This window comes from Sapajus apella, unplaced genomic scaffold (assembly GCF_009761245.1).
Source record: "Sapajus apella isolate SASKATOON/1434 unplaced genomic scaffold, GSC_monkey_1.0 scaffold18, whole genome shotgun sequence".
NCBI lineage: Eukaryota > Metazoa > Chordata > Mammalia > Primates > Cebidae > Sapajus > Sapajus apella.
The window spans coordinates 22,685,857-22,713,001 of NW_022436958.1; the positions used below are offsets into that span (position 1 = coordinate 22,685,857).

Sequence of the window (27,145 nt, forward strand, 5' to 3'; positions counted from 1 at the left end):
CCTCAGTGCTTTTGAGGCTCTAAAGCATCTTTGTATTCTCTAGAGCTGCAGCATTATGTCAGATGTTCATGACTATTCTGCCTCTGAAATGAGTTACAGGTTATGAGTGTGGCTGCCTGCCCCTTCTACCTGTGCCTTGGTGGGTGCATTCACCATGAGATGTGTGAGGAGAAGGGTCCCAGGGATCAGGCAGGAGCCTAGAAAATGTTCCAAGCTGTGTTACTGTAGGGAGGTAAGAGGGCTGAGGGAAGACAGTGTAGTCCTATTGGCTCTCCAGGAGGTTTTATACACCCTACTTATGAAGGCCCTAGAGAGAAGCTAGAGGCTGCTCTTGGATTACCATACATGCAATCCATTTAAAAGTTCTGACAAGGAATTAGCAGAGTCTTTCTAATGGGAAATATTTGCATGGTAGCTGGCGATGTGCATAGAATATTTGCGTAAACTTGTATACACTGTGGATATGCACCAGAAGGATGCAGGGGCATAGGTGCATGCTGTTGTGAAGTCAAGGTTGCAGATGTTTCTTGCTTGCTGGGAAGATGAGTCAGCAGGCCATGTGTTAGATTGCCCTTTGGAGGATGCAGCGAGAGAGGATGTGCCAGCACAGTTAGGCCAATGAAGGAATGAGAGCAGATGATACAGACAGTGAGGAAGAGAAGGACTGAAATCTTAGAGGGCAGAGATAGGAAGGGATCAGGTAGGATGGATGGCACTGGTTGGCAGCTGGATGTTGGGTTAGAACCTGTTGGGCAGCCAGAGGGTTTTCAGCAGACAAATGGCCCAACTCAACTTCTGTTCTCTGCAGCTTGGTCCCACTGAAGATATCCCCACTCCTAAAAAGCCTTGACCCAGACTCTGACTCCCTCTAGACTCTCAATTGCTATCAAATCATGATATAATTTCTAGTCCTGGAAGATAATAATTTGACTAAGATCAACAGTACTTCATGTTGGGCTTAATCTATACACCAAATTAGGTTAATTTTATTTAGATTTTTCTCAATGCAGTAGGAGGGTTTTTTGTTTGTTTGTTTACCTGCGACTGTCTTTTGGTATTACTCGATGGAGGGGTTTTTAAAAGGCAAAAATGTCTACTATATACTGGCTTCTAAGATTTCTTGAGAATTAGCAAAATTATTTTGCTCTAGTTATTTTTGTAATCTAACTTGTATCAATGTTTGAATAGATATTTAATGCTTTTTTTTTTTTTTTTTTTGAGGCAGAGCCTTGCTCTATCACCCAGGCTGGAGTAAAGGAGATTGATCCCAGCTCACTGCAACCTCCACCTCCTGGGTTTCAGCAATTCTCCTGCCTCAGCCTCCCAGTAGCTGGGATTACAGACACCTGCCACCATGCCCAGCTCATTTTTTTTGTATTTTAGTAGAGACAGGGTTTCACCATGTTGGCCAGGCTGGTCTTGAACTCCTGACTTCAAGCGATCCACCCGCCCAGCCTCCCAAAGTGCTGGGATTATAGGCATGAGCCACTGTCCCCAGCTCTTTAATGCTTTATAACAAGTACCTATGTGATATGCATCTTACTGATTTGGTCAGAGGTAAACATAACATTTTTAGAATTAAAAAAAATACCTATAAAATGAAATCTGATATATAATGTTTATATATACTCTATACATATGTTTGAAACTTAGGGGTATGATTGCACTGTTACTATTGAGAGTTAACTTTTAGTGTTCTGGGTGCTGTGGAATTGTACACATAGAATCTGCCCATTTAATTAGTAAGTTTGGAATTCCAAACAGTGGAAAGCTCCCCAGAGCTGCAGAGAAGAATCTAGCAGCATGCCACCTGCTTATGGTAAGTACTGAAGCTTTGCTGTGTGCTACATGATTGTCAGATTTCCTCATCAAACAATTTTTGGTGAATTCTGTCTCTTTCCAGAAATAATGGAGAATTCTGGAAACCCAGTCAGCATAACTTTAAGAAGCATCAGCACTTGGTTTTTACCACCTTTAAATTAATAATATTGCCAGAAAAATAAACTGAGACAAACAATGCCAAAATGACATTTAAGTAAATTTTGTTGAAAACCTGAACTGAATTGTTTAGTGATTTGTAAATTATAGTCACTTAGGTATGAAATTAAAGTCAGCTTTGAAGATACTAAACTTCAGTTTAATATTACAGCCACAAGCTCAACCAAATTGGAAGATCTGAGTTATTTAGACGGGCAGAGAAATGCTCCTCTCCGGACATCAATTAGATTACCATGGCACAATACAGCTGGAGGTAGGGCACAGGAAGTTAAAGGTATTTATCCTTGCATCCACTGTGATAATGGTCATGATGAACTCATTCAATAACTTTGAAAGTCTTCGATAACCAGCATTGAAGCCAACTGTGTTTATAACATGACAAGTGTGTTTGTGCTAAAAACGTATCTGTGAGTTGTGCTAAGGGGTATCCTCAAACAGTTTGGGGCTTCTTCCTTAAAATATGTGATTAACTTGCTTCTGGAATTGGAAAAATAATTCTGCAGTAAGTTATTTTGAAGTGAGGAGCAGTTTAACACTTACTAGGTGTTATTTTTTTTGTTTTGTTTTTTTGTTTTTTTAATTACTAACAAAGTATAAGCTTTGTTTCAGTTCCTTGGACTGGACCATGGGTGGTGGCACTTTGAGAGGGTGAGGTGGGTGGATCACCTGAGATCAGGAGTTCGAGATCAGCCTAGCCAACATGGTAAAACCTTGTCTCTACTAAAAATACAAAAATTGGCTGGGCACGGTGGCTCAAGCCTGTAATCCCAGCACTTTGGGAGGCCGAGGCGGGTGGATCACGAGGTCAAGAGATCGAGACCATCCTGGTCAACATGGTGAAACCCCGACTCTACAAAAAATACAAAAATTAGCTGGGAATGGTGGTGCAGGCCTGTAGTCCCAGCCACTCAGGAGGCTGAGAAAGGAGAATTGTTTGAACCCAGGAGGCGGAGGTCACAGTGAGCCAAGATCATGCCATTGTACTCCAGCCTGAGCAACAAGAATGAAACTGTCTTAAAAAAAAAAAAAATTCCTTGAACTGCATTGGCTGTGTTGTCTGTTTACATGTAACATAGTTGTGTGAGGTACACAGCAGCCTGACCATACAGGCAAAGTGTCATCACACCTGGATGAGAGCAGAGCCCTATTTCTAGGGAAAACATGTTTATTTTATTCATACAGCAGGGAAGAAACACATCTTAAATGCAGTTCCAAATAAAGCAATGAGACATGGTTTGACCTCGTGCATGGCTTTCTGTAATCCTCTGTGTGTCTACCTTGAGTCCTGAGAATAACTCAAAGCTGTGACCATACTAGAAAGTAATTTCAATAGGACACTCTCTAGGTCCAGTAGGCTGTGATTATTGAGGTATTACAGAAGTATTAGTAGAGCCAGATTGGAAATGCTTACAGATCGTAGTGGGGATAAAAGTCAGGATTTAATATAGCACAAAAGCAATAATATTTGAGTTTCTTAGTTTATAAAATTATGACATTTTTCTAAAATAATGTTTTCTTTTTTAAAGCACGATTTGCTCCCTACAAGCCACAAGACATTTTGTTGAAACCATTGTTGTTTGAAGTACCAAGCATAACAACAGACTCTGTGTTTGTGGGAAGGGATTGGCTCTTTCACCAAATAGAAGAAAACTTGAGGAACACAGAACTGGCAGAAAACAGAGGCGCGGTGGTGGTTGGCAATGTGGGATTTGGGAAGACAGCGATCATTTCCAAGTTGGTGGCGTTGAGTTGCCACGGAAGCCGCATGAGGCAGATTGCTTCCAACAGCCCTGGTTCATCACCTAAAAGTACATGCGTATTTAATTACTTGTCTAGTTTATTAACATAAGATGGATGGAGGAAATTGCTGTTTGCGTAGACATAAAATACCAATTTTCCTCAAGTTGTTGCAGCTACTATATCAGGTTTGCAATCGTGTGTGAAGTGAACTATTTGAATACATCCCTCTGTCATGATATGTAGTCAGCTGCAAGCTGGGGCGAGGCCAGGGTTCCCTGATGGCCTCCTGAACTGTAACCCCTCTCTTCCTTGAGGTGCAGGCAGAGATGGGCCAGTGAGGCCTGATCAAGTGCCCTGTAGAATTTGAGGCCCTAAGAACAAGGAGTTGGGCTCCTGGCAGAACAAACTCAGATGGAGTCTAATGTGGAGTTCTTTTGTACCCTGTTTGGCACAGCTCTATCGCCCAGGCTGGAGCATAGTGGCACAATCACGGCTCACTGCAAGCTCTGCCTCCCGGGTTTAAGCGATTCTCCTGCCTCAATTCTGTATTGGATTTACCAAAATGATAAAGACATGAGCTAGAGTAGCCAAACATTTGACTATCTACTCCTTATTTCATATGCAATAAGCCCACTCTAAACATGGTGAACAAGAACAAGTGAACCATGCAAGATTCTTTAAGACCCAAAAGAATTCAATAGGTCAGGCACAGTGGCTCACATCTGTAATCCCAACATTTTGGAATGCCAAGGTGGGAAGATCATCTAAGCCCAGGAGTTCAAGACCAGCATGGGCAACATAGGGAGACCTCATCTCTACAAAAAAATAACCAGTCATGGTGGCACACACCTATTGTTCCATCTACTCAGGAGGCCGAGGTAGGAGGATCACCTGAGCCCAGTAAACCAAGGCTGCAGTGAGCCGGGATTGCACCACTGCACTGTAGCCTGGATGACAGAGTAAGAGCCTGTCTAAAAAAAAAAAAAAAAAAAAAAATTAACGGTGGAAACCGGAAATAGCAGATGGTAGTTCTCCACGGAGGGGAACTGATTGGGTGGGTGACAGATGGTGAACCTGTGTTCTCATGTGGACCTCTGAAATTTGGACCATATTCACTCCTTATCTATTAAAAATGTTCCCTGGGGCGAATCAAGAAATATATTCAGTATCTCACCTTGCTCCTACACTGGTGTACATAATGAAATGGGTCTTTCTCTGCAGCCTCTGACCCCACTCAGGATCTTCCTTTCACCCCGTTGCTTTCACCGAGTTCTTCCACAAGTGCTTCCAGCTCAGCTAAAATACCTCTCGGGTCTGGCAGTGCTGAAAACCAGAGACCAAGAGAGGATGCAGTGAAATATCTTGCTTCTAAGGTAATCTCTCTTGTTTTATGGGAGCCTTCCAGATAGATTTGTTAGTTTGGTTTCTGAGAAGTAAATTGGAAAAAGGAGCTTAAAACAGAGACAATTGCTTAATGATAAAGTATAGCTTTTGATGAAATAATGATGAAGTTCTCCAAGTAAAAGTGTGAATGACAGTAAATATCTGTCTTAAGTCATTGGCAGTGAACCTGATCCATCTTAAACAATGGATTGAAAGAGTTCCTCAAGGCAGCAGAAGGTAGCATGTGTACTGGCCACAAATCCATGCTTATCTGTATATACTCTTCTTAATTTGGTATGTGAGCAGGAGACTTTGGAGCTTTTGACTTGACCCAGACCTCTTCCCTACACTCTGTTGCCTGAGGCCTTTGGTTCCCTCGGCTTTCTAACAAGAGGTTTCTTGTGAAATTTTGCTAGAGCCTTCTTTGGCTGACTTTTCCTTTCTAAATTCATGACCATCAGGGTCTTTGTGAAGTTTTCCTTCTGCTCAGCATCCATCACTGGTTCACCAGCCACAATCCTACATTAAGGCATTATATCCTTTGCCCCTAGTGGAGCTACTTAGGTTTACCTGGGGCAGCAGTGGTGTGAGTGAGTTAAGCTGGAGAGCTGCCTGAGTGGGCAGCCATAGGGACACTTTGTGAGGAGGCCCTGTGGGGAGTTTGGTGAGGAAAGCTGAACCAAGACCTGCTGTGCACCAGATCCCTGTTCCTTCTTCTGCTTCCTGGATGATGACCACTCTTGGCACCATCAGCCCTGATGCTTCCAACCACTGGTCCAGAACAGTCCTCTGGTCATGAGTGGGTGCTTTGAGAAGAGTGATGTAGTTCAGGCTTCAAAGCCATCCCTGTTTACGGTGATTTTCAAACCCCATTGACTGTGACCCACATAAGAAATACATCTTAGACTAGAGATCCAGTACTCACACATAATCACCCACATAACTAAAGCAAAAACATTTTGGAACCATGCTTATTCTTATATCCTATAATACACTAGTAATCCTAAGCTTATTTAAAACAAAAAACTGTGGCTCTAAATACATTTCAAGGCCAGGCATGGTGGCTCATGCCTGTAATCTCAGCACTTTGGGAGGCCGAGGCAGACAGATCACTGGAGGTCAGGAATTCAAGACCAGTCTGGCCAACATGTTGAAATCTCATTTCTACTAAAAATACAAAACTTAGCTAGACGTGGTGGTGGCTACCTAGCTACTCGGGAGGCTGAGGAAGGAGAATCGCTTGAACCCGGGAAGCAGAGGTCGCAGTGAGCCAAGATTGTGCAACTGCACTCTAGCCTGGGCAACAGAGCAAGACTTCATCTCAAACAAATAAATAAATAAATTGATTTCATGACCCATCATTGGGTTGCCAAGCTGCTTTTGTCAAACGCCGTGTGAGACCATGATACTGGACACCTCATGATGGCTTGGACACACTTACAGGATCCTCACGTGTTTCCCTACTGATTTCTGTCCAGGTGAGAGTTGGAGAGCAGCCAACTTTCTTCTGAGTATATTGATGATAAATTTAAACCAAAGTCTCATGACAACTCCAGGTTGGCCAGAGAAAGGCTGTTGCACATTTACTTTGCCATTTGCTTTTTAAAGAGTCTGCAGACCTGGAATTTAATCCCCTATCCTTGACTGACTAACTGTGTCAGGTTGGCAAGGCATCTAACATCAGTGTCTGGTGCCCTCAGTGATGAACTGTGGCTAGTGGTTCTTGTCCTATTTCTTGCAGGGGCTTGCTGTGCCCAGTGGGACAGCAGCAAGGCAGATACTCCCAAAAACATGCAGCTCTTGGCACGAGTGCTTTGCTCTTCTTTGCCTTCCTTACCTTGTACTTGTGTTCCTCCTTTGATCTTCTTTTGGAAAAGTGTTGCATTTTTCTTATATCTACAGCATGCCTCTCATCCCCAACAGCTCTGTGTCTGGCCCTTTTCTGGGGTCCCTCTCTCAAACAGCCTGCTGCCGCTGTAGGTCCCTTGGGACAGGGACCATTCCTTTTCCTCTCAGAACCTGGGCAGCTTCCTCTCTCCTCCAACTTGTCTCTCCACATGAAAGGCAGAGATTTGGTGATTTCGGGTTTCATTCTTCAGACAGTGTTGACCCTGTTGAACTTCTCCACAGGGTCCCTTGATGCAGTGCGGGTGTGGGGAGGAGCCAAGGGCTTGAGTCCCCCTGACCTGGGAAGGGGCTGCTGTGATTCTACAGCCACAGTCTCACAGTCACCGGCTTTATCATCTGCCTTTTGGGATCAGCAAAAGGGTTCCCTTTTTTGGAGCAGGGAGAGGAGGTGGAAGCCTCAAGAGGTGGTGCTGCCCTTGAGAACAGAAAGCCTAGTGAAGATGGCACTTTTTGATGTTGAGAATATTAGAATGGCTTGGAGCTGCTCTGAGCCAGGTAGCTAGATTTTATGAATGCTGTTTAAACACGTTGAATACAAAGTAACTTGTGCTGATTTTTATGCTAATCAAGATGGATTTGTGGATGCCGTTAAAGGTCTGAAAGCCACACCAAGGAAGGAATAAATAGGACAATTATGCTAACAAATGACTCAGTCTTGGGGAGTAGACGCTCTGTATCTTATAGTATCTTGTTATCTCTGCGAACGGGCAGAGTTGCGTTCCCGTTTGAGATCGCAGAAGAAGCTGTGTGAAGAGGGTGAGGTGACGCTGACAGTTCTGTTTCCCCCTAGGTGGTGGCCTACCATTACTGCCAGGCTGACAACACGTACACTTGCCTAGTGCCGGAGTTTGTGCACAGCATTGCAGCTTTGCTCTGCCGGTCCCATCAGCTAGCCGCCTACAGAGACCTTCTGATAAAGGAGCCCCAGCTACAGAGCATGCTGAGCCTCCGATCCTGTGTGCAGGACCCGGTGGCAGCTTTCAAGAGGGGAGTGCTGGAGCCGCTGACAAACCTGAGAAATGGTACCTCACAGCAGTTACCCACAGCCCCCTCTTAGTAGTGGTGCAGCATAATCAAGGAGTCCCCAGAGGGCGGGTGGTCAGCTGGGCCCTGGGGTAGAAGTGAGGTGGAGCAGGGAGAGGAGGTGGAAGCCTCAGTGCCCATCCAGTCCTCTTTCCCAGAACCAGCCCCATGAGGTCTCTCCTATACCACCCTCATGGTATAGTGTTAAATGAAGAATGAATGTGACGACTGAGCAGTTCCAAAGTAGTCAATTTGTAACTGTGGGCTGTTTAGATGACTTGTACCACAGAAGACTGTTGCATATTTTGCACTCCTAGGTATCTGAAGGAATAAGTGAATTATTTGGGGGAATTTTCCAGCATATATGTGTGTCAGGACCTCTGCTCAGTTGAATTGAAATGTTAAAGTGACTTCTAAAGGTTTCCATTTTAATTTTTTGTTTCCAACAAGGTAGAGGACATGAATGACTTGATGGGCCCTTCAGTTTCCCATCCTCTCTCTTCTCGACTCCTCGCTTTTTGAGTTTGTTTACCTGCCCACCTGGCACCTCTGCTGGAAGGTGCTAGAGAGAGGGGTAGAAAACAGATATGTCATCATTTCTTCTCTATTGCCCAGGCAGAAAATCAGCACTAATAAATAGAAAACCAGATTCAGGCTCGCGTGGAAGACGCCTGTTGGAGGAGTCAGTAGCGTGGGGCTCTCACACTGTGGTTGTGTGGCTTGGGCCAGGCAGTTTGCCCTGGGTTGAGGGCAGCGAGGGGGTCAGTTTTCCTTCCCTGGAAACCACTGAGGACTCTCAGGGGGAACCTAGTGATCTTTCCAGATTTGGCCTCTGTATATGTTTATTGTCTTTGTGTGGCCCACCCCAGTGACAAGGGTTTATGAAGAGCTGAGTGTATTATATACATGAGTGAGATTCTGCTAACGTGTGTCACGCAATATGTTTCTGTTTTGTGAGAACTGGTTTTCTTTTGGCTCTGAGCTCCAGTTTTCATTATAAATTTAATAGAAAATATGCTTTTGTGAAAACTGTTTCTTGTGCCATATGTAAACCTTTTTAGTTTCTTCTACCACTGTAAACTGGGCATTAAAATACACTGGGTGGTGCTGTCTTATAGAAATGTATAATTTCTTAATTTGAAAAAATTATTTTATCCTTTAGAGCAGAAAATTCCTGAAGAAGAATACATTATTTTGATAGATGGCTTAAATGAAGCTGAGTTTCATAAACCTGATTATGGAGATACACTTTCTTCATTTATTACCAAAATTATTTCTAAATTTCCTGCCTGGTTAAAGTTGATTGTGACTGTAAGAGCAAATTTTCAGGTAACAAAGAATTCTCAAATCTCTTTCCAAGTCCCCGTATTCCAATTTTACAGTGACAAATATTAATAACAAAACTATTGTAAACCACTGAGCTGCTTGAATTGAAAGCTGTGTTAGGAATTTGAAAAATTAGTCCAGAGACCCCCGCCCCCCATGGGTGAAACGCTGACCCTTTTAGCCCCAGACATATTTATCAAGATATCAGGTACATTTCCACATCGAATTGCAGGTTCACTTTTCAAATGGTGGCAGCTAGCCCTGGTTACTGCCATGGAGTGTGTGGGTCCAGGAGGCTTGCCAGAGTTTAAAGCTACTCCTGCTAGTAGTTATTTATATGGGTTTGCTGTGGGGCTTTGTGTTTTTTTGAAGGAAAAAATGAAGGTGAATTTTTTTTTTTTTTAGTCAGAGTCTCTGTTGCCCAGTCTGGAGTGCAGTGGTGGGATCTTAGCTCACTGCAGCCTCCTCTGCCTCCATCTCCCAGGTTCAAGCTGTTCTCCTGCCTCAGTCTCCTGAGTAGCTGGGATTACAGGCATGTGCCACTGTGCCCAGTTAATTTTTGTATTTTTAGTAGAGATGGGTTTTCACCATGTTGGCCAGATTGGTCTCCAACTCCTGACCTCAGGTGATCCACCTACTTTGGCCTCCCAAAGTACTGGGATCACAGGTGTGAGCTGCTGCACCCGGCCGAAGGTGAAATATTGTTAAGGCCTATTCTCAGAGATCTATTTTTTAACAAAACTTAAATATGAGGTAACATTTGCAGTGAGGGATAGGATGATTTTTACCCTCCGTCTTCTTCCTCACTTGAACCCTAAAAATTGTATCTTAACCATTGACTCCTTCTATACCCCCTTGTTCAGTAAAGAGTTTTAGACATTAGATTTTGATTTTTGCTTATAATTATTTTAAAACAGGGTTTGGAATTTTTTCATAATAAAAACTGAAATTAGACCTCAGTTGAACTTGATGCTTTTTTTTTGGGCATTCAATTTGTATACTTTGCAGTCATTTTTTACACAATAAGCACAATTTGGCAATGAGTAGAGCACGGGAACCAGGAATCTTACATTCCTCTTCCCAGCTGTGTAAGTTTTCAGAGATTCAGTAGCATCCATGTAAACGGGAATAATTGTATTCTGTCCTCTTTATCTACATTGTTATATTAAATTTGCACATCCATTTAAATACTTAAGAAAAAATAGTGGGAAATTTTTTTTACAAAGGCAGAACTCTTCTTTGCTGCTAGATGTCACCTGTGCCTAATCTTTGGAATGAGGAAGAGATGGGAAGGGCACATCGGGCTTCTGGGAGCTGAGGATGATCTGTTTCTGGGTGCTGGTTACACAGGTGTATTTGACTTAGTGAAAATCAGTGACACTGTGCAATTGTGATTTGGGCACAAATTATATGTTCATATTTTAGACTTCAAAAGTTTACTTAAAAACAATTTTAAAAAGTAACGTGCTATATCAAAGTAGTCAGCTTTGTTAAGACATGCTGTCATGGAGACACAGCCCAGCGGCAGTCTCAGATTTCCTGGTTGGGTTACACAGCCCCAGTGTTTGATGCATAAAGAAGGATGCCTCTTATCTTGGCGTCTGGCCATGTTCTTAGATGCGCCGTGTTAGTTTGTGTTTGTCCTTGTTATATAAGCAATTGCACAGTGTAAGGATTATGGGTATCAAGTCACCCACAGAGTCTCACTGCCCCTACTGGCTCTGGCCTCGTTGCCACTGTCTGTGCAGGGCTCTGACTCTACTCACTAGGCTCAGGGTCCTTGGATGAGGGTCTCAGGAGAGCATTTACTGATTCTATCTCCCATCAGGATTTCTTTCACATAAGCTTTTTATCTTCACCCTATCCTATTACACGTTTTAATACAAAACAATGAGTCCCTGTAATCCATGAAAATCCTCCTTGAAAGAAAACTAGTGAATCTGGTTTAAAGTGCTGCTAAAATAAAAAAGAAATTTCTGTAGAGTGTGACACTGTGGGTTTTTGGTTGTTCCCCTCAGGAAATCATAAGTGCGCTGCCATTTGTCAAGCTTTCCTTAGATGACTTCCCAGACAACAAAGACATTCACAGCGACCTGCACGCCTACGTCCAGCACAGGATGCACAGCAGTCAGGACATCCTCAGCAACATCTCCCTGAATGGCAAGGCCGATGCCACACTCATTGGAAAAGTGAGCAGCCACCTGGTGCTGCGGAGCCTCGGCTCCTACCTGTACCTCAAGCTCACCCTGGACCTCTTCCAGAGGGGCCACTTGGTCATTAAGAGCGCCAGCTACAAGGTGGTGCCCGTGTCTCTCTCTGAGCTCTATTTGCTACAGTGCAACATGAAGTTCATCACCCAGTCTGCCTTTGAGAGGGCACTTCCGATTCTCAACGTGGCCCTTGCATCCCTCCACCCCATGACAGACGAGCAGATCTTTCAGGCTATTAATGCCGGCCACATCCAGGGGGATCAGGGATGGGAAGACTTTCAGCAGAGGATGGAGGCCCTCTCCTGCTTCCTCATTAAGAGGCGAGACAAAACCCGCATGTTCTGCCACCCATCCTTCAGGGAGTGGCTTGTTTGGCGAGCAGACGGGGAAAACACAGCCTTCCTATGTGAGCCCAGGTACAGCAGGTGCTTTCTGTCAGCTCTTTGCAGGGAATCTCGTGTGCAGCTGGGGAAAGGATTTAAATGTGATGCACATGTCTTAATGGAAGGGCAATCCAGAACGACTAATTCAGTATTGCTGCTTTGTTTTCTTATTTTTCTTCCTTTTTGGCAGAAGGATGGGCAATGGGGAATTCTCTATATAGAAGCCGGCTTCTAATTGCTGGCATTCTAGGACTCCCTTATGGATGGTACATGTGGATAAAAGAGAAGCTGGGCAGTACCTTTGTGGTCCTTCCTTGCTCTCCATTCTCTCATGGGGCTCCGTCTCCTCCCCGACCCAGCTTCTGCAGGGTCATGCATGGGTACGTGTGAGATCAGCCCCCAGGAACAGTGAAATCTTGAGAGGGTGTTCCCTGTATGTCTGCGGACTGCTGTGGGTCCTCAGCACCTCCACTCCCCTGCCACCTCTTGACATTTAGTGACTTGTCCCAGGTATCAGGTGTCTCTCTGAGCCCAGCGGGAGCACCATGATCCAATCTAGCATCCCCCCTCCACACACCTCACCCTCTGTTGATGAGCTCTATGTGGCTGATGGGACCAGGCTTGGATGGAGTTCTCCTTGCTGCCTGGGCCACTGTTATCACAGTGGGTGGGGAGGGAAGCCTGTCTGCTGTGTGGCCTGGTAACAGCGTGAGAGGTCAGGAAGTTTGAGGGTGCAGATGCTTTCAGATAAGTGTATGTCAAACCCCCGACTTCACTTGGCCTTCGCTTTGGCCTGCGTCTCCACTGTCTTCTGTGGCTTCTGCTCTCTGTGAGTCAGAATTGCCCCCTGTTCTAGTAACAGGGCTGGCAAGCTGCTCAGCTGACCCCTGAGGCCTGTCATGGGCATTTGACCAGATGCTGGGATCCAGAAATGAAGAGACGAACAAGCATTGGTGAGCCCTGGGAGCCTCACAGCCACTTTCCTCCCTCTGAATAATGACTGAACATCCCCTGATAGGCCTGGCTGCTGTTTCATGTTGGGGCTGTCACTATTTTCTTAAGTATCACCGGCTGAAGGTTTGTTGTTATCTTTTGAACCTGGTTTGGGGCAATAAACTAACATCCAGGTTATTTAGCCAGACCATAATAGCTAGGTGAAATGTGTGCTGTGACATTCCTAGCCAAGTCAGATTACTTTCTAGGGAAATTCCAGTCGTTTTCTAGGAAGATTGGCTATAGTTGAGTTTGTAGAGACATGAAAACAAATTGAAAGACTCCAGCAGGAGTGTAGGTTTGTGACTGGGTTAGAGGCTGAAGTAGCTGGACTGTAGTCTTTATTAAGCTTTGCTTCATTTTGGGTATTAGGGGTCATTAAGGTTACGTAGCCTACGTCAGAGGTAGGGTGGGTGTCAGGCTCCTGCATGCCACTGTGTTCCTAAAAGCAGGTGTGGGGGCATCCCCTGGGGCAGGACCTGGACTAGGTGGAGGCGAGAGGCACCCTTGGGTGCAGAATTTAAGGAAGTACCCACTTTGGGGTGGTGTGAGTTGTTGGCATTTTCCCAAGACCCCTATAGTATTTGAGCTTCATTCAACTGAGAGGATATAGAACAATGTTGGAAGGAAGCTACTGGATTAGTTGGCAATAGTTTTTGTTAAATGCAATTATGTGCAAAGTACTGTGGCAGACACAGAAACTCCTGGCACAAGGTCCCTGTTCTCAGGGCTTCCCCCACAGGGCAGGGGAGGCAGGAAGTGATATGCAAGAGGGAGGCACACTTCACGTGGACCTTAGGAGAGGGAGAAGCTTCCAGTGTGAGTGAAGAGGACTGGGGAGGTGATTTTAAAACATGGTGATGGTGGGTTGGGCCTTGAAAAATGGTAGCATTTCTTCCCCCACTCCCAGTTATATTTTTGCCCTAATTATAAAGGGAGAAAATTTCAACCCCCAGACAAGGACAATTCACTTTTTATTTTTTTATTTTTACCTCTTTCTATAGTATTTTAAACAATATGCCAGTCATCTTTTTCTTTTGGAATTCTTGTCTGGGTTTTTACTTAATGCATCACAGGCATTCTACCAAGCTCTTAGAAGTCTTAGAAAAGTGTCATTTTCATTTTTTCATGGTTGTGCAAACCTCTTAGGAGGCAAGTTATTATGTACTTCACTATACCCTTGTTAGATTTTTGAGTTGTTTCTAGATTACTTACAAACAGAACAACCTGTTGTGCATATCTTGGTGCCTTACAGATCTGGATTCAAATCTTCCATTGATTCTTGTATATTTTTCTCTGCACAAAATATATTTTAATCCTTCATTCCTTCCTTACCTATAAAAAATATGAGTGTCTTTTCACTGAGTATTGGTAGCTATTAAGATCTTAAAAGGATATACCACCTCCCTTCTTTCCTTTCTTCCCTCTTAATTTTGATTATTCCCTAGGTTAGCATTCCAGAAATAGAATTATGAAGTTAAAGAATAGTTTGAATCTGGCCAAGCACAGTGGCTCATGCCTACAATCCTAGCACTTTGGAAGGCAGAGATGGGTGGATCACCTAAGGTCAGGAGTTTGAGACCAGCCTGGCCAATGTGAAACCCTGTCTCTACTAAATATAAAAAATAAAAATAAATTAGCTGGGAGCGGTGGCAGGTGCCTGTAATCCCAGCTACTTGGGAGGCTGAGGCAGGTGAATTGCTTGAAGCTGAGAGGTGGAACTTGCAATGAGCTGATATTGTGCCATTGCACTCCAGCCTGGGCAACAAGAACAAAACTCTGTCTCCAAAAAGAAAAAAAAAAAAAGTCTTCGTTCATATCACCTAGACTTAAACATATTCATATTTTGCAATATTTGCTACATTTATTTCCTTTTAAATCGAAGTATGTTAAATTGTGAACATATTACTTTAAATAGCTGAATATACATCTCAGAGATACTTTCATACTTAACCATGCTGTTACTGCACCTAAAATATTAATGCAAATTCTTAATATCCTTAAACATTTAACCATGCTCACATTTTTTTATTTTTTAGTATGTTCACATTGGGACCCAAAAAGTCCATAAAATACATTCGATTGTCTCTTTTAATCTATAATTTCTCTCCTCCTCTTTTTTTCTTTTTCCTCACAGTCTATTTGTTTAAAAAGAGTAACTGGGTAGTTTGTTGTGTATAGTTTCCCATTGTCTGAATTTTGTGTCCTCATGTTGTTTTTTTCATGTGTTCCTCTCACCCCTATTTTCTGTAAATTGGCAGTTAAGTTTAGAGGCTTGTTCAGATTCTGTGTTTTTCTGCAAAGACAGTAGGTGGTGGTGAGTACTTCTCTCAGGAGGCGCATGACATCACCATGTCTCTGATGACCATTTCCAAGATCCATCAGCTTTTTGGGGTTGCTCAGGCAGCCTCATCTAGAACAGTCCCCTGTTAGCTCTGTCCTCCGTTAACTCAAAGAGTGAATAAGATGGTAGGTGGAACAAGGCTGTTGCACACAGGAGGAGCTGTTGAAGACGTCGCATCAGCGTGAGCAGGCCACGTTCTGTAAGAGCGAATCTAGTTTGATTTGACCTATTTTCATGGAACAGAGGAGAGGAAAGAGCAGACAGAAAGAGTATGCAGGGCACAGAGAGTGTGAGGCCTACTGTACCAGTCAGGAGTGGGGACCTGGTGGGACTGGGGGCGGAGACGGGCCTTGATGACATGAGGTGGCCATTGTGACTTGGCCTCATGGGCAGAGCAGAGGAGGAAGAGCCAGAAACTAGGTGCGGCATTGCTCTTGGGAAGGGTAAGAAGGCAGACGGTGTGCAGCAGGCTTTGCAGGGACAGAGCCGGTTTTAGTTTTCAACAGTTGAGATTATGAGGTAGCCATCTGTCCCTGGCAGACAGGTTCCAGGGGCAGGTCAGATCGGCAGGCTGGAGGAGAAGCTGGCGGCTGAAGATCTGGCATCACTGATGGAGAGGTGTCTGGCATGACTTGGTGAGGAAGCTTGTGTCACTAGAGGACAGATAGCACTGGGCTCCCAGGGTATGAAGGAGGGCTTCAGGGAGGGAGGGACTTTATGGACCAAAGTGTTGCCAAGAGGTGAAGGGAAATGAGGATTAACAGGAAATCTTTGGATTTTCAGTAATGGAGAAGGGTCCTGGATCCTTAGGAGACTCCGTCTGTTTGGTTGAAAGGAGTGAAGGAGGAGGGAGCCAGCGTCCTGGGATGGGAAGTGGAAGGCCTTAAGGGGCGAGCAGATTTTTTTTTTGTTTTTTGGGTTTTTTTGTAACACAGCAGATTGGGATATTGTCGGAAACATCATTGAGATAGTGAGGAGAAAGATCCATAAAGAAGAAATTGGGAATGCGAGGAGGAAAGAATGGGGCCTGACTGAGGGGCAGGTTGCCTTCTCTTTGTTCCCGTGGAATCTGTTCACACCACCCAGTTAGCTGACTTACCTTTCCTTTACATGTCCCTCCCTTTGCTGAGAGCTCAAGGGAAGCACCTTGCATTGTTCCCCACAGAATCCCCCCTGTCAGACGTGGTGCCAGTGCTAAGGTGTAGCTGTGAATGAATGAAGGAAGATTCATGCTCCAGTGGTTAAGATCACAGGCTCTCCTGTCTGGTAGACTTCAGTTCAAATCTCTGCTCTGTCATCTACTAGCCATTTGGTTTTGGACAAGTCGCTTTACCTGTTCAGGCTTCTGTTTCTTCATGTAAGCATATGGGGATCATAATACTTAGGTTGTGCAGGTAAATAAGATAATTCAGTTAAGTTTCTGCATCTGGCATAGGATAAGAACTTGATACCTGAAAGAACTGGAAATGAACAGAATCATGAATGCAGATTATCTTAGAAGGGGGTGCTTGGTCTCACAAACAGGAAGGCAGGGAGGAACGGCGAGCAGAGTATGCAGGAGCGTAAGTGAGGAGCAGTGGCGTGGGGAGTTGTCTGCTCAGAGGTGAGATGCCCTGTGCTCACCCGGGAGCACTGGAAACCTTACTTCCAAGAGGTATGTGGTCATCACTCTCCAGCCATGATACTTAGTATGTCTTTGTGGTGGACACAGTTGGCCTGGCCACAGAGCTCAGCCAGCTGGTAGACTTAGGAGGACTTAGCCTGTGGTTGGGAGAGTGCTTCTGACTGACAGATCTGGGCCAGATTGAACCCTGGGATCAGCCCATGGGTAGGACCTAGGGAGGCCTTGGGGGCCCTGGAGCACTAGAGAGACTCCGACAGCGGTTTCCACGGGGACAAGGGAATATGAGAGGCTCTCACTGGAGGGGTGTCCTAGGCTCAAGATCTGGGATGTGGAAGGTGTCCAGGGGTGACAGGGTATGTGCTTATTGGAAAATTCCAGGCCATTACAAGACATTGGACAGGACTCGGGGCAGTGTGGCCTTAAACATCATGTCCTCCTCTGTAGTATAAAAACTGATTCCTTAGCCTCCACCTGCCTTGATTTACTCCTGTCTGCATGGTTTACAACCTACTTGAGAAACAGGCATGCATCTGGATAGATGATTGCAGTTTAAATAATGTATGCTTTTAATCATCTAGATTAGCAACTACTAGGATGTTTTTTAAAACATGTATATGATGTCTGTCTTTTCCTCCCTGCATCTCCCCAGTGAAACAGCAGCTCAAAGTTGTCAGGATGATAGAAATGAAAATAATTTACCTTAGATAGAAGTCACTGCTATTGGAATAAGCAGTTCTATGTGTCATTTAGAAACTGGTTGGCTTAGACAAAGGCATGGGGTCCACAGGAGGGTAAAATGAGCCCTACACACATGGAGGGCAAATGGGCAGGAAAATGGGCAGGATGGTACCTTCACAAAGGGAAATGGGCACTGTTGGTTGGATGTCTACCATGTGCCAGCTGCAGCAAGCCCACTTATATGCCTTAGCCTTCTTCTCACCACAAGGACTTGTGTGCCATCCAAGCCTAGAATTCTCAGCATTCCTGATCGTGAGCTGCCACCTAGCATGGCCTGGCTTTTCTCTCCTTCCTAGTGTGAGGCCTTGTCCTTTGTCTACCTGCAGTTGGTGATCCTGAGGAAACCTGAAGGCCAGGCCCAGAGATGGTTCTGTACTCTGTGTCTATTCATCCGTGTATCCCAGAAACACATTTGAGTGTTCAACAAGTGCTGGGCACTTTGCTAGGTGTTGTGACTCAGACGAGACCCTTAGCCTCACAGAGTTTACATCTTTGTGACAGGCATAAATTAATGACTAAATGATAGGTGGTGGATTGAGAGTGGGTCTGCAGTGGGGTGGAACAGGCTTTTCTGCTATGAGCCCTCGTGTTTCTTCCCCTAGGAACGGGCACGCTCTCCTGGCATTCATGTTCTCGCGTCAGGAGGGCAAGTTGAACCGCCAGCAGACCATGGAGCTCGGCCACCACATCCTGAAGGCACATATTTTCAAGGTGAGATGCACACCAGCTTGGGGAAGGGTTTCTTCGTTGTCATTTTGAGGTTTTGCTTTGGAGATTTTAGATGGCACTGTCAGTCATCCGAGAAACACTTTACGCACCTCAGCCCAAATGCAACCTCTTCCCACTTCCCCTCTCCAAAAGCAACCGCTGTTCTGACTCAGCCTGGGCATTTCCTTGCATTTTGCTATAGTTGATTGCTCAAGTGTGTCTCTGAGTGCTGTGGTTAAGTTTTACTTTTTCCTACCTTTAAGTCTCTTTTAAGTTTCTTTTTTATTTAAAGGCTCTACTTTGTTGATTACTTTTTGTTTCCTTGTTACTGATTTGTTTGAGAATCCGAGTTCCCTGGGTGATTTTGTACCACGTGGACTTTCTGACTGTGCGCTTGTTTTTCATGGTGCAGTTTAACACGTTCCTCTTTTTCCTGGGTTTTCTATGATTCAGTAGTTGTATGCAGAGGGTTAATCACTTCAATCATTTTTTACCCCTTTCAGGGTGTCAAGATTGCAGTTCTGAGAGTTTCTTGGCCAGACACGGTGGCTCACACATGTAATCCCAGCACTTTTGGAGGCTTAGGTGGGTGAATCATGAGGTCAAGAGATCAAGACCATCCTGACCAACATGGTGAAACCCCATCTCTACTAAAAATATACAAATTAGCTGGGTGTCGTGGTGCATACCTATATCCCAGCTACTGGGGAGGCCGAGGCGGAGAATCTCTTGAACCTGGGAGGCGGAGGTTGCAGTGAGCCGAGATCATGCCACTGCACTCCAACCTGGTGACAGAGCGAGACTCTGTCTCAAAAAAAAAAGTTTTTTACATCAGGAGGCACAGCATTTGTGCTTGCTTCTCATTTTGTGTTGCCATCAGTTGTTGCTGGTCACTGCCTGGACTCATTCATTTGGTGTTATATCTGGTGATGTGGTTTTTTTTTTTTTGACATGGAGTTGGCCAGGTTGGAGTGCAGTGACACAGTCTCGGTTCACTGCAACCTCTGTCTTCCCAGAGGGAAGCAATTCTCCTGCCTCAGCCTCCCCAGTAGCTGGGATTACAGGTGTGTGCAACAGAGCGAACTGGCAAATTTTTGTATTTTTAGTAGAGACAGGGTTTCACCATATTGGCCTAGCTGGTTTTGAAATCTTGACCTGAGGTAATCTGCCTGCCTTTGCCTCCCAAAGTGCTGGGATCACAGGTGTAACCCACCATGCCTGGACTTTTTTTTTTTTTTTTTAATTGAAGTTTTGCTCTGCTTGCCTAGGCTGGAGGGCAGTGGTGCGATAGATAACAGCTCACTGGGCTCAAGGGATCCTCCCACGTCATTCTCTCCAGTAACTGGGACTACAGGCACCCACCACCATGTGACGCGCAGATGGTGATACTCTGTCATTTATTCTTCCTCTAATTTACTTCCATAAAGAGAAACTCTCTGGCTGGGTGCAGTGGTTCGCACCTGTAATCTTAGAACTTTGGGAGGCCAAGGCATGTGGACCACTTGAGGCTAGGAGTTCGAGACCAGCCTGGGCAACATGGTGAAACCTTGTCTCTACTAAAAATAGAAAAATTAGCTGGGAGTGGTGGCATGTATCTGTAATCCCAGCTACTTGAGAGGCTGAGGCACAAGAATCACTTGAGCCTGGGAGGTGGAGGTTGAAGTGAGCCGAGATTGCACCATTGCACTCCAGCCTGGGTGACACAGGGAGACTCTGACTCAAGGACAAAAAAGAAACTCTGATCTGCCATCTATCTCCCCAGGCACACAGTTAACCTAGCGAAGGCAGGCTGATTCCTTGACCTTGGTTTCAGGTAGTGAAAGCTCGCATGTCCAGGCGTTCTTTGTGTGAGACCCCATGCCTTCCGCTGGTATCTGCACCCTCTGTGGCAGACCCGCTTTCAGAGTGTCCCTGCAGGTGGGAAGGAGACGCTCAGGCAGATTTGTCTCTGATTGTTTCCAGGGCCTCAGTAAGAAGACGGGAATTTCTTCAAGCCATCTCCAAGCACTGTGGATCGGCTACAGCACCGAGGGACTGTCTGCTGCCCTGGCCTCTCTCAGGAATCTCTATACTCCCAATGTGAAGGTGAGCAACCCTCCTGCACAGAGAGGCAGAGACCCAGCCCTGGCCACCTGCTGACTGTTCCTCCAACAGCCCTGCTTCCCTCTTCCCTGGGTGGTGGTGAGAGGACACAGAGGAGCTTCTAATGATGTGCTTTCCTGATCACATAGGCTTGGGCGCTGTATTATTCGTTCTTCCAGAAGTTTAGCTTTTTGGCAGGAAGATGTAGGTGGTCAGGGCTGCTCTGTGCACATATGGTAAATGTTTCTCAGTGGATGTGATAAGGAAACAGTTTACAATGGAAATCAAAGATCAGAGAGATTTCTAGGGAAAATGGATTTTTAAGTGTCCTGGGTTACTAACCTGGACCATCTCTTTCGAGTTCATGGGAAATTAGGCATTGACGAGTAATGCATCGAGATGAGTACATGCAAGAACAATGATCACGGTTTCATGTATGCATATTTCTGCCTATGGAAAGGATATCAGCATGGCCTTCTGTGGAGCAAGAGCTTCTTCACTTTTTGGTCAGTGGCTGTCATGTCATGATGTTCCACTCAGCTTTTTAAGGTAGATTTTTCTTCCTGATTTCATGTAGCCTGGGAATCTAAAGCACACAGAAGCCAAGTAGCCTGCTAAGGCCACAAAGACAGTTAGTGTCCAAGCCTTTCAGCCCCAGGCCCTGATGTGCCTGCTGCCTGTGGAAGCTCTGAGACAGTTTAGTGAGCCCAGGTCTTCCCCCTGAACCACTCACATTGTTTCATCTTTCATTTCAGCTAAGAGTATATCCTTTGGCTTCTCCATAACTATTAAAATTCTATAATCATAAGGAAGAAAGACAAGAGTAAAAATGGCAATATCTGTTTTCATACTTTAATGAATTTCTGGGCATAGAAGTTATTTTAATATGGAGATAAGTAAATGAGGAACATCTGTTGAGTACAAGTTTTTAAGACAGTAAATTTAAACTTGCAACATAATAATGAAATGAGCGTGGCCCTCCTGGAATTATAAACTTTCCTCTTTAACATACATGCGATTTTAAGAGTTAATCATTTTTACCTTGTTTTGTAAAACTCCAGTGTCACCTACATCTACACCATCCCCCAAATTATTTCTGTGATGTGGTTATAGAATCTCAAGTCTTTTCATTATCCTTCTGTTTCTTTTATCTTTCGGTGGGGGGGGGGAAGGTTTTCACAGGATCTTGAACAAATTACAGTAATTTTAAATTATGCATGCAATTAAGGAACTTTTTTTAGAGCGTATTAAATGTTGTCATACAGGAATGAATGTCATTTTGAACAATAATTGCAGTTTGCCACTTTGGTAAATTAAAGTGACTTGTTCTGCGATGATTACTTGATGTATTTTACTTCCAGTGGCATGCCAGCTGTCTCTAACCATGTCACCTCCTATGGCCAGGCTAGGATGGGCCAGCCTGGGCCCTGCTGGCCCACTGGGGTCCCATCCAGTCAGTGGTTTTGTTGTACCATCTCATAGGACTGGTGGCCAGCCACAGACTGTGGCCTCAGGAGGATTCAGGTTGCAAATCTTTGCTCAGCTGATAGCAGAAAGGAGAGGAGAACAGGAGCTAGGCATGGACTTTGGCCTAACTTCCCTTGGCCGGAGATCTAGTCATATCCTGCATCACAGTCAGGCAGGACACGTTTAAAAACAATTGTGCTTGTGTGAGCCTCCAGTGTACTTAGTGGGAATGCTGGCACTGCCCCATGACCACCCTGAACAAGCCTTTTCTGGTCCTCATGATCATTTGCCTTGCATAACCCCCAGCTCCCTTCCTGTTTTTCTGTTTTCATTAAATCCAGAAGTATAGAGATACCACCACTTCCAAGTGTTGTGCAAGAAGGGCTTCTGTGATCATGGTCAGAAAATTTCCATATCGTTGGTGGAAACTCTATAGGATTAATCATTTAAACAGGTTTCTTCAGTGCAATGCAGTCTCAGCCAGGGCAGCTGCCTCTGCCACCTGGCTGCTCTGTGACTGTCATTAGCTTTGTGCTTAGTGCTCAGCCCTGCCTTACTCCCTCTGAGCCTTGGTGTTCTCACCTATAAAGTGGAGACACAAAAGAGCCTGTCTCTTGAGTAATGAGAAACCTACCTGAGATGTTAAAGTTACCGGGAACATGCTTGGCATTAATGATGTTTACATGAGTTGTTATGGTGCTTTGCCTCATCTCTGGAAACAGTGGCTCTGCTATAGGCACCTGGGACTTCTGGATGTGCCAGTTGGTGCTTGTTAACAGGAGCTGCCTACCTTGAGGGTGTGATGGTTGCGGTGACTTACCTCTGTGAGGTGTCCTTGCTGCTCTGTGCTGGTGAACAGCCCAGGGTGGGCATGCTGGGTGACATCGACAGGAGGGCAGATCTCCATCCTGTGCCTTCCAGAGGTCAGGGACCTGAGTTCTTGTCCTTTCTGAAGACTCTATGAAAGTTTGATTATAATAATATCAATTAACGTTTATTTAGCATGTACAGGATGCTGAGTGCCATGCTAAATGCTTAATGTGTATATATATGTATACACACATACACTTTTTTTTAACATATTGATTTTTAATCTTTGCAACCACCAAGTGAAGTGAAATTTTATTGTGAATTTTTCGGATAAGAAAACTAAGGTTTAGGGCAGTTGATAATTGCTCAAAATCACACAGTTGGAAGGGCGCCCGACACTCAGCAAGCCTGTGCTCTGCAGGTGCCTTTATCACTCGATATGTTTACAGCCCTGGCTGCCCGCTGGAATCACCTGGGAGCTCTGGGCATTGCAGCCCCAGCCTCAGTTAAGTCAAAATCTCCAAAGGTGGGGCCAGGGCATTGGAAACTTTCAAGCTCCCAGGTGGTTTGATGTGCATCCAGGTTAAGAACCATAGGTTAGAGAAAGATGATGGAGGGTTAAGTGGTAGAAATACCTACAGCATTACACCCACAAGAGAAACTGTTTTTTCCAAAAGCAGATTAAGTATGAATTGATGACATCTTTAGGAAAGCTCTGCCCTGAGCACATGCCTTCCAGGTAAACTCTTGGAGAAGATTCATCATGGCACTGCAAGTATACCTTCCACCATTATTAGCAAAGACTACCTGTTGGATAGAATGGGGTGGCAAGCTTGCTGTTTTCTTAGGTGGCACCTAAAGCACAGAGAGGTGAAAATTACACAGTAGTTTAGTTTGGAGGCTGGTTGAGAACTCAAATCATTAATCCTTCATCTTTTAGGCTCATGGATCTCAAGAAGGCATGGGGTTGATGGGGGAGGAAAGAATGTAACTGGCTGGCAATATCATCCGGGGAATTTACAAATGGTCCTGCCCGTCCTGTTGTTAGCAGAGTCTGGTGTGTCCATTGGTGGCATTGCATTATTTCTAGATGGGTGTATCTTCTCTACTCCTCTTGCTAAGGACTGGTTTCATCAGCCTTAATAAAATCCTCATGTATTTCTTCAGCATAATCTTCTGTCCACAGTTATCCAAAGGGGTTTCAAAAACACTTTTATTTATTATTTTATTTAATTTATTTTTTTGAGATGGAGTTTCACTCTTGTTGCCCAATGGCACCATCTCGGCTCACTGCAACCTTTGCCTCCTGAGTTCAAGTGGTTCCCTTGCCTCAGCCTCCCCAGTAGCTGGGATTATAGGCGCGTGCCACCATAACCAGCTAATTTTTGTATTTTTAGTAGAGTCTGTGTTTCACTGTATTGGCCAGGCTGGTCTTGAACTCCTGACCTCAGGTGATACACCTACTTCAGCCTCCCAAAGTGTTGGGATTACAAGCACGAGCCACTGCGCCTGGCCACACTTTTATTAATGCTGTAGTATAATACAATCTTAAAATGCTTTTGAGTTAGATTTGAGTTTGGTGGCATATTTAAAAGCAAGCCTGTATAGATCTGTAGAGCAGGCTCGGTGGGGATTAATGAGGTCATTTGCCTGGAGTTGCCCATGAAACAGCAGTGTTAGGACAGGACGGCCTTTTTGATCTCTCATCCATTCCACCATGAGTGCAAGTTGACAACAGGACCGCAGACGCTGGGTTGGTGCTTACCCAGGTCTGACAGACAGTGGTGTCTGTGATGAGGTGAACAGCAGGTTGGTCAGGTGTTCGGCTGGCTCCTCAGGGCCTCCTTGTCACTTGCACATGGCCTGTTCTTCCTTAAATGTAGATAGCAGTCCCAGCAGTGTGAAGAAGTTGGTGTGTGGGCCATCCTTGTCTGTGGAGGGACTCTGTTTGCCTTTCTTCTTTGGGAACTTCTGTGTTGTAGAATCAGTGTCTGGTGCAGTGGACTAAGCAGTAAAGCAGAGTGTGCTGAGAGATGGAGAGGGCTTGGTGCATGCATGGGTGCATGCATGTGGAGGCAGGGGACTCTCTTCCCCCGTATCTTGGCACTGGAGCAGAGCCCTGCAGGAAGCGATCCTTTGGCATCTATAGGTATGGAATGAGCATTCGAGTCAGGGAATTATAAGGGGTAGAGGCCATGAGGCCGTCCCTGCTTGGCACTGTCACAGCACATGCTGGGTCCAGGGTGGCTGCAGTGAGGGAAGGATTCTGCAGAGAAGATCAGAGAGGAAGCTGGAGGCCTGGATCACATGGGGTTCAAGCTTCAGTAGCCAAGACTTCTTCAAATTTGACGTTTGGGGTTCTAACCTCTCGCATGCAATTGTGAGTTATAGTTTCACCACCTGGTAGTATAATTTTCCAGACCCATCTGTTTGTAAATATTCTGTCAGCTACTCTTGTGGACACGTATCACTGAAATACCCTGAATTTTTTATGCCTTGTTGTCTCTCTCTATCTTTTAATGATCCCCATGTGTCTCTAGTCAATAAATGACAGTCTTTGTGGCTTTCACATTTAGTGGACAGCGGGAAGACCTGCCAGGCTTTGGCAGGGGCAGTGATTGATGTGGGTCAGGACCATTAAAGTGAGCCGTTGAAAGAAATGCACTGGACATTTTAATAGCTGTTAGAGGAGCATCATTTTTATCTAATGATCTGGAGATCTGAAAGAAAAGAAATTAGTATACCTAAAATTTGTATATGTTCAGTGATTTTTATTTTAAAATCTATAGATAAAAAGCTTTCCCATACCTAGATCCAAGGAGCTTACTGAGTGGGGGATATAGTTATTAGTGGAAGCAGCACATTGTCTTCTGGCAGTGTCGTGCTGCTGACAGTCCCGAGGCACCTGGACATTTCTGAACTGCTTCTTTTAGTAACATATCCTTGTGAAGAAATAAGTATTTATATTTACTTTTGGCCTTACCTCACTATTAGTTATTTAACACCATGACTACTATTTTCTTCTTTTTACATTTTTATAGAGACAGGGTCTTGCTGTGTTGCCGAGGTTGGTCTCAAACTCCTGGGCTCATGCAGTCCTCCCTCAGCCTCCTAAAATGCTGGGATTACAGCTATGAGCCCCTGCACCCAGACACAATTATTACTTCATTGCCAGGAAAATGAATTTCCTATTTTTGTTTAGGTTAAACAGTGATTTTTCAAAATGTGGTTCCCCAAACCAAGAGTGTCCGTATTAACAGGGAACTCATTAAAAATGTACCACCCAAATACACTGAATCAGTAATCAGGGGCAGGGGCCCAATAATTTACAGTTGCTTACGGTTTTTTTTTTGTTTGTTTTTTTTGTTTTGAGACGGAGTCTCACTCTCTCCCCCAGGCTGGAGTGCAATTATGTGATCTCGGCTCACTGCAACCTCCGCCCCCCCACATTCAAGTGATTGTCCTGTGTCAGCCTCCCAAATGGTATTACAGGTGCCCGCCCCCACACCTGGCTAATTTTTGTATTTTTAGTAGAGATGGGTTTTCACCTTGTTGTCCAGGCTAGTCTCAAACTCCTAACCTCAGGTGATCCGCCCACCTCTGCCTCCCAAAGTGCTGGGATTACAGACGTGAGCCACCGTGCATGGCCATTTGTTTAGTTTATTTTTATTTTTAATTGCAGTTAAGAAACACAAAAGGAAATTTACCATCTTAATCATTTTTAAGTCTGCAATTCAGTAGTGTTAACAGTGTTCCCATTGTTGTTCAATAGATCTCCAGTACTTTCCATATTGCAGAATTAAAACTCTGTATCCCTTACGTGACAACTCTCATTTCCCCCTGTGCCCAGGTCTAGAAACCTTCATTCTGCTCTCTGTATGAGTTTGACTATGGCATATACCTCATAAGTGGTATCACACAGCATTTGTATTTTGTGACTGGCTTGTTTTACCTATTTCACTTCCCCCAAGGTTTACCTGTGTTGTCACATATGGCAAGATTTTCTCCCTTTATAAGTCTGAATAGTAATCCATTGCATGTTCACGTACCACATTTTCGTCATCCACTGATGAACACTGAGGTTGTGTCTACCTCTTGGATATTGTGAATAATGCTGCAATTAACATGAATGTGCAAATATGCCTTTGAGATCCTGCTTTCAGTTCTTTTCTATATAATACCCAGAAGTGGGATGGCTGGATCACATGGACATTCTATTGTTGTTTTGTTTTTAATTAAATTTTTTTTGAAAACTTGACAGGCTGCAGTGCAGCAGGCTGCTCACAAATGTGTTCATAGTGCACTACGGCCTCAAATTCTGGCCCCAGGAGATCCTCCCACCTCAGCTTCCTGAGTAGCTGGGATTCCAGGCACATGCCTGGGGCAGTAGTTCTATTTTTAATCTTTT

General features: G+C 44.7%; 1 protein-coding gene across 12 annotated transcripts in view; it reads left to right on the forward strand.

Moving 5' to 3' along the window:
- TANC1 (tetratricopeptide repeat, ankyrin repeat and coiled-coil containing 1) overlaps positions 1-27,145 on the forward strand; it is a 267,662-nt gene that overhangs the window by 202,974 nt on the left and 37,543 nt on the right. For 9 of the 12 annotated variants that reach the window (XM_032286481.1, XM_032286476.1, XM_032286479.1 and 6 more), the window contains 8 exons: positions 2,150-2,272; positions 3,525-3,806; positions 4,960-5,111; positions 7,820-8,051; positions 9,215-9,381; positions 11,397-12,004; positions 18,273-18,381; positions 20,341-20,463. In XM_032286481.1, coding sequence (XP_032142372.1) covers positions 2,150-2,272; positions 3,525-3,806; positions 4,960-5,111; positions 7,820-8,051; positions 9,215-9,381; positions 11,397-12,004; positions 18,273-18,381; positions 20,341-20,463 — 1,796 coding nt within the window. The remainder of the gene's footprint in view (positions 1-2,149; positions 2,273-3,524; positions 3,807-4,959; positions 5,112-7,819; positions 8,052-9,214; positions 9,382-11,396; positions 12,005-18,272; positions 18,382-20,340; positions 20,464-27,145) is intronic. The other 3 variants (XM_032286480.1, XM_032286482.1, XM_032286483.1) reach the window with 1 other exon arrangement.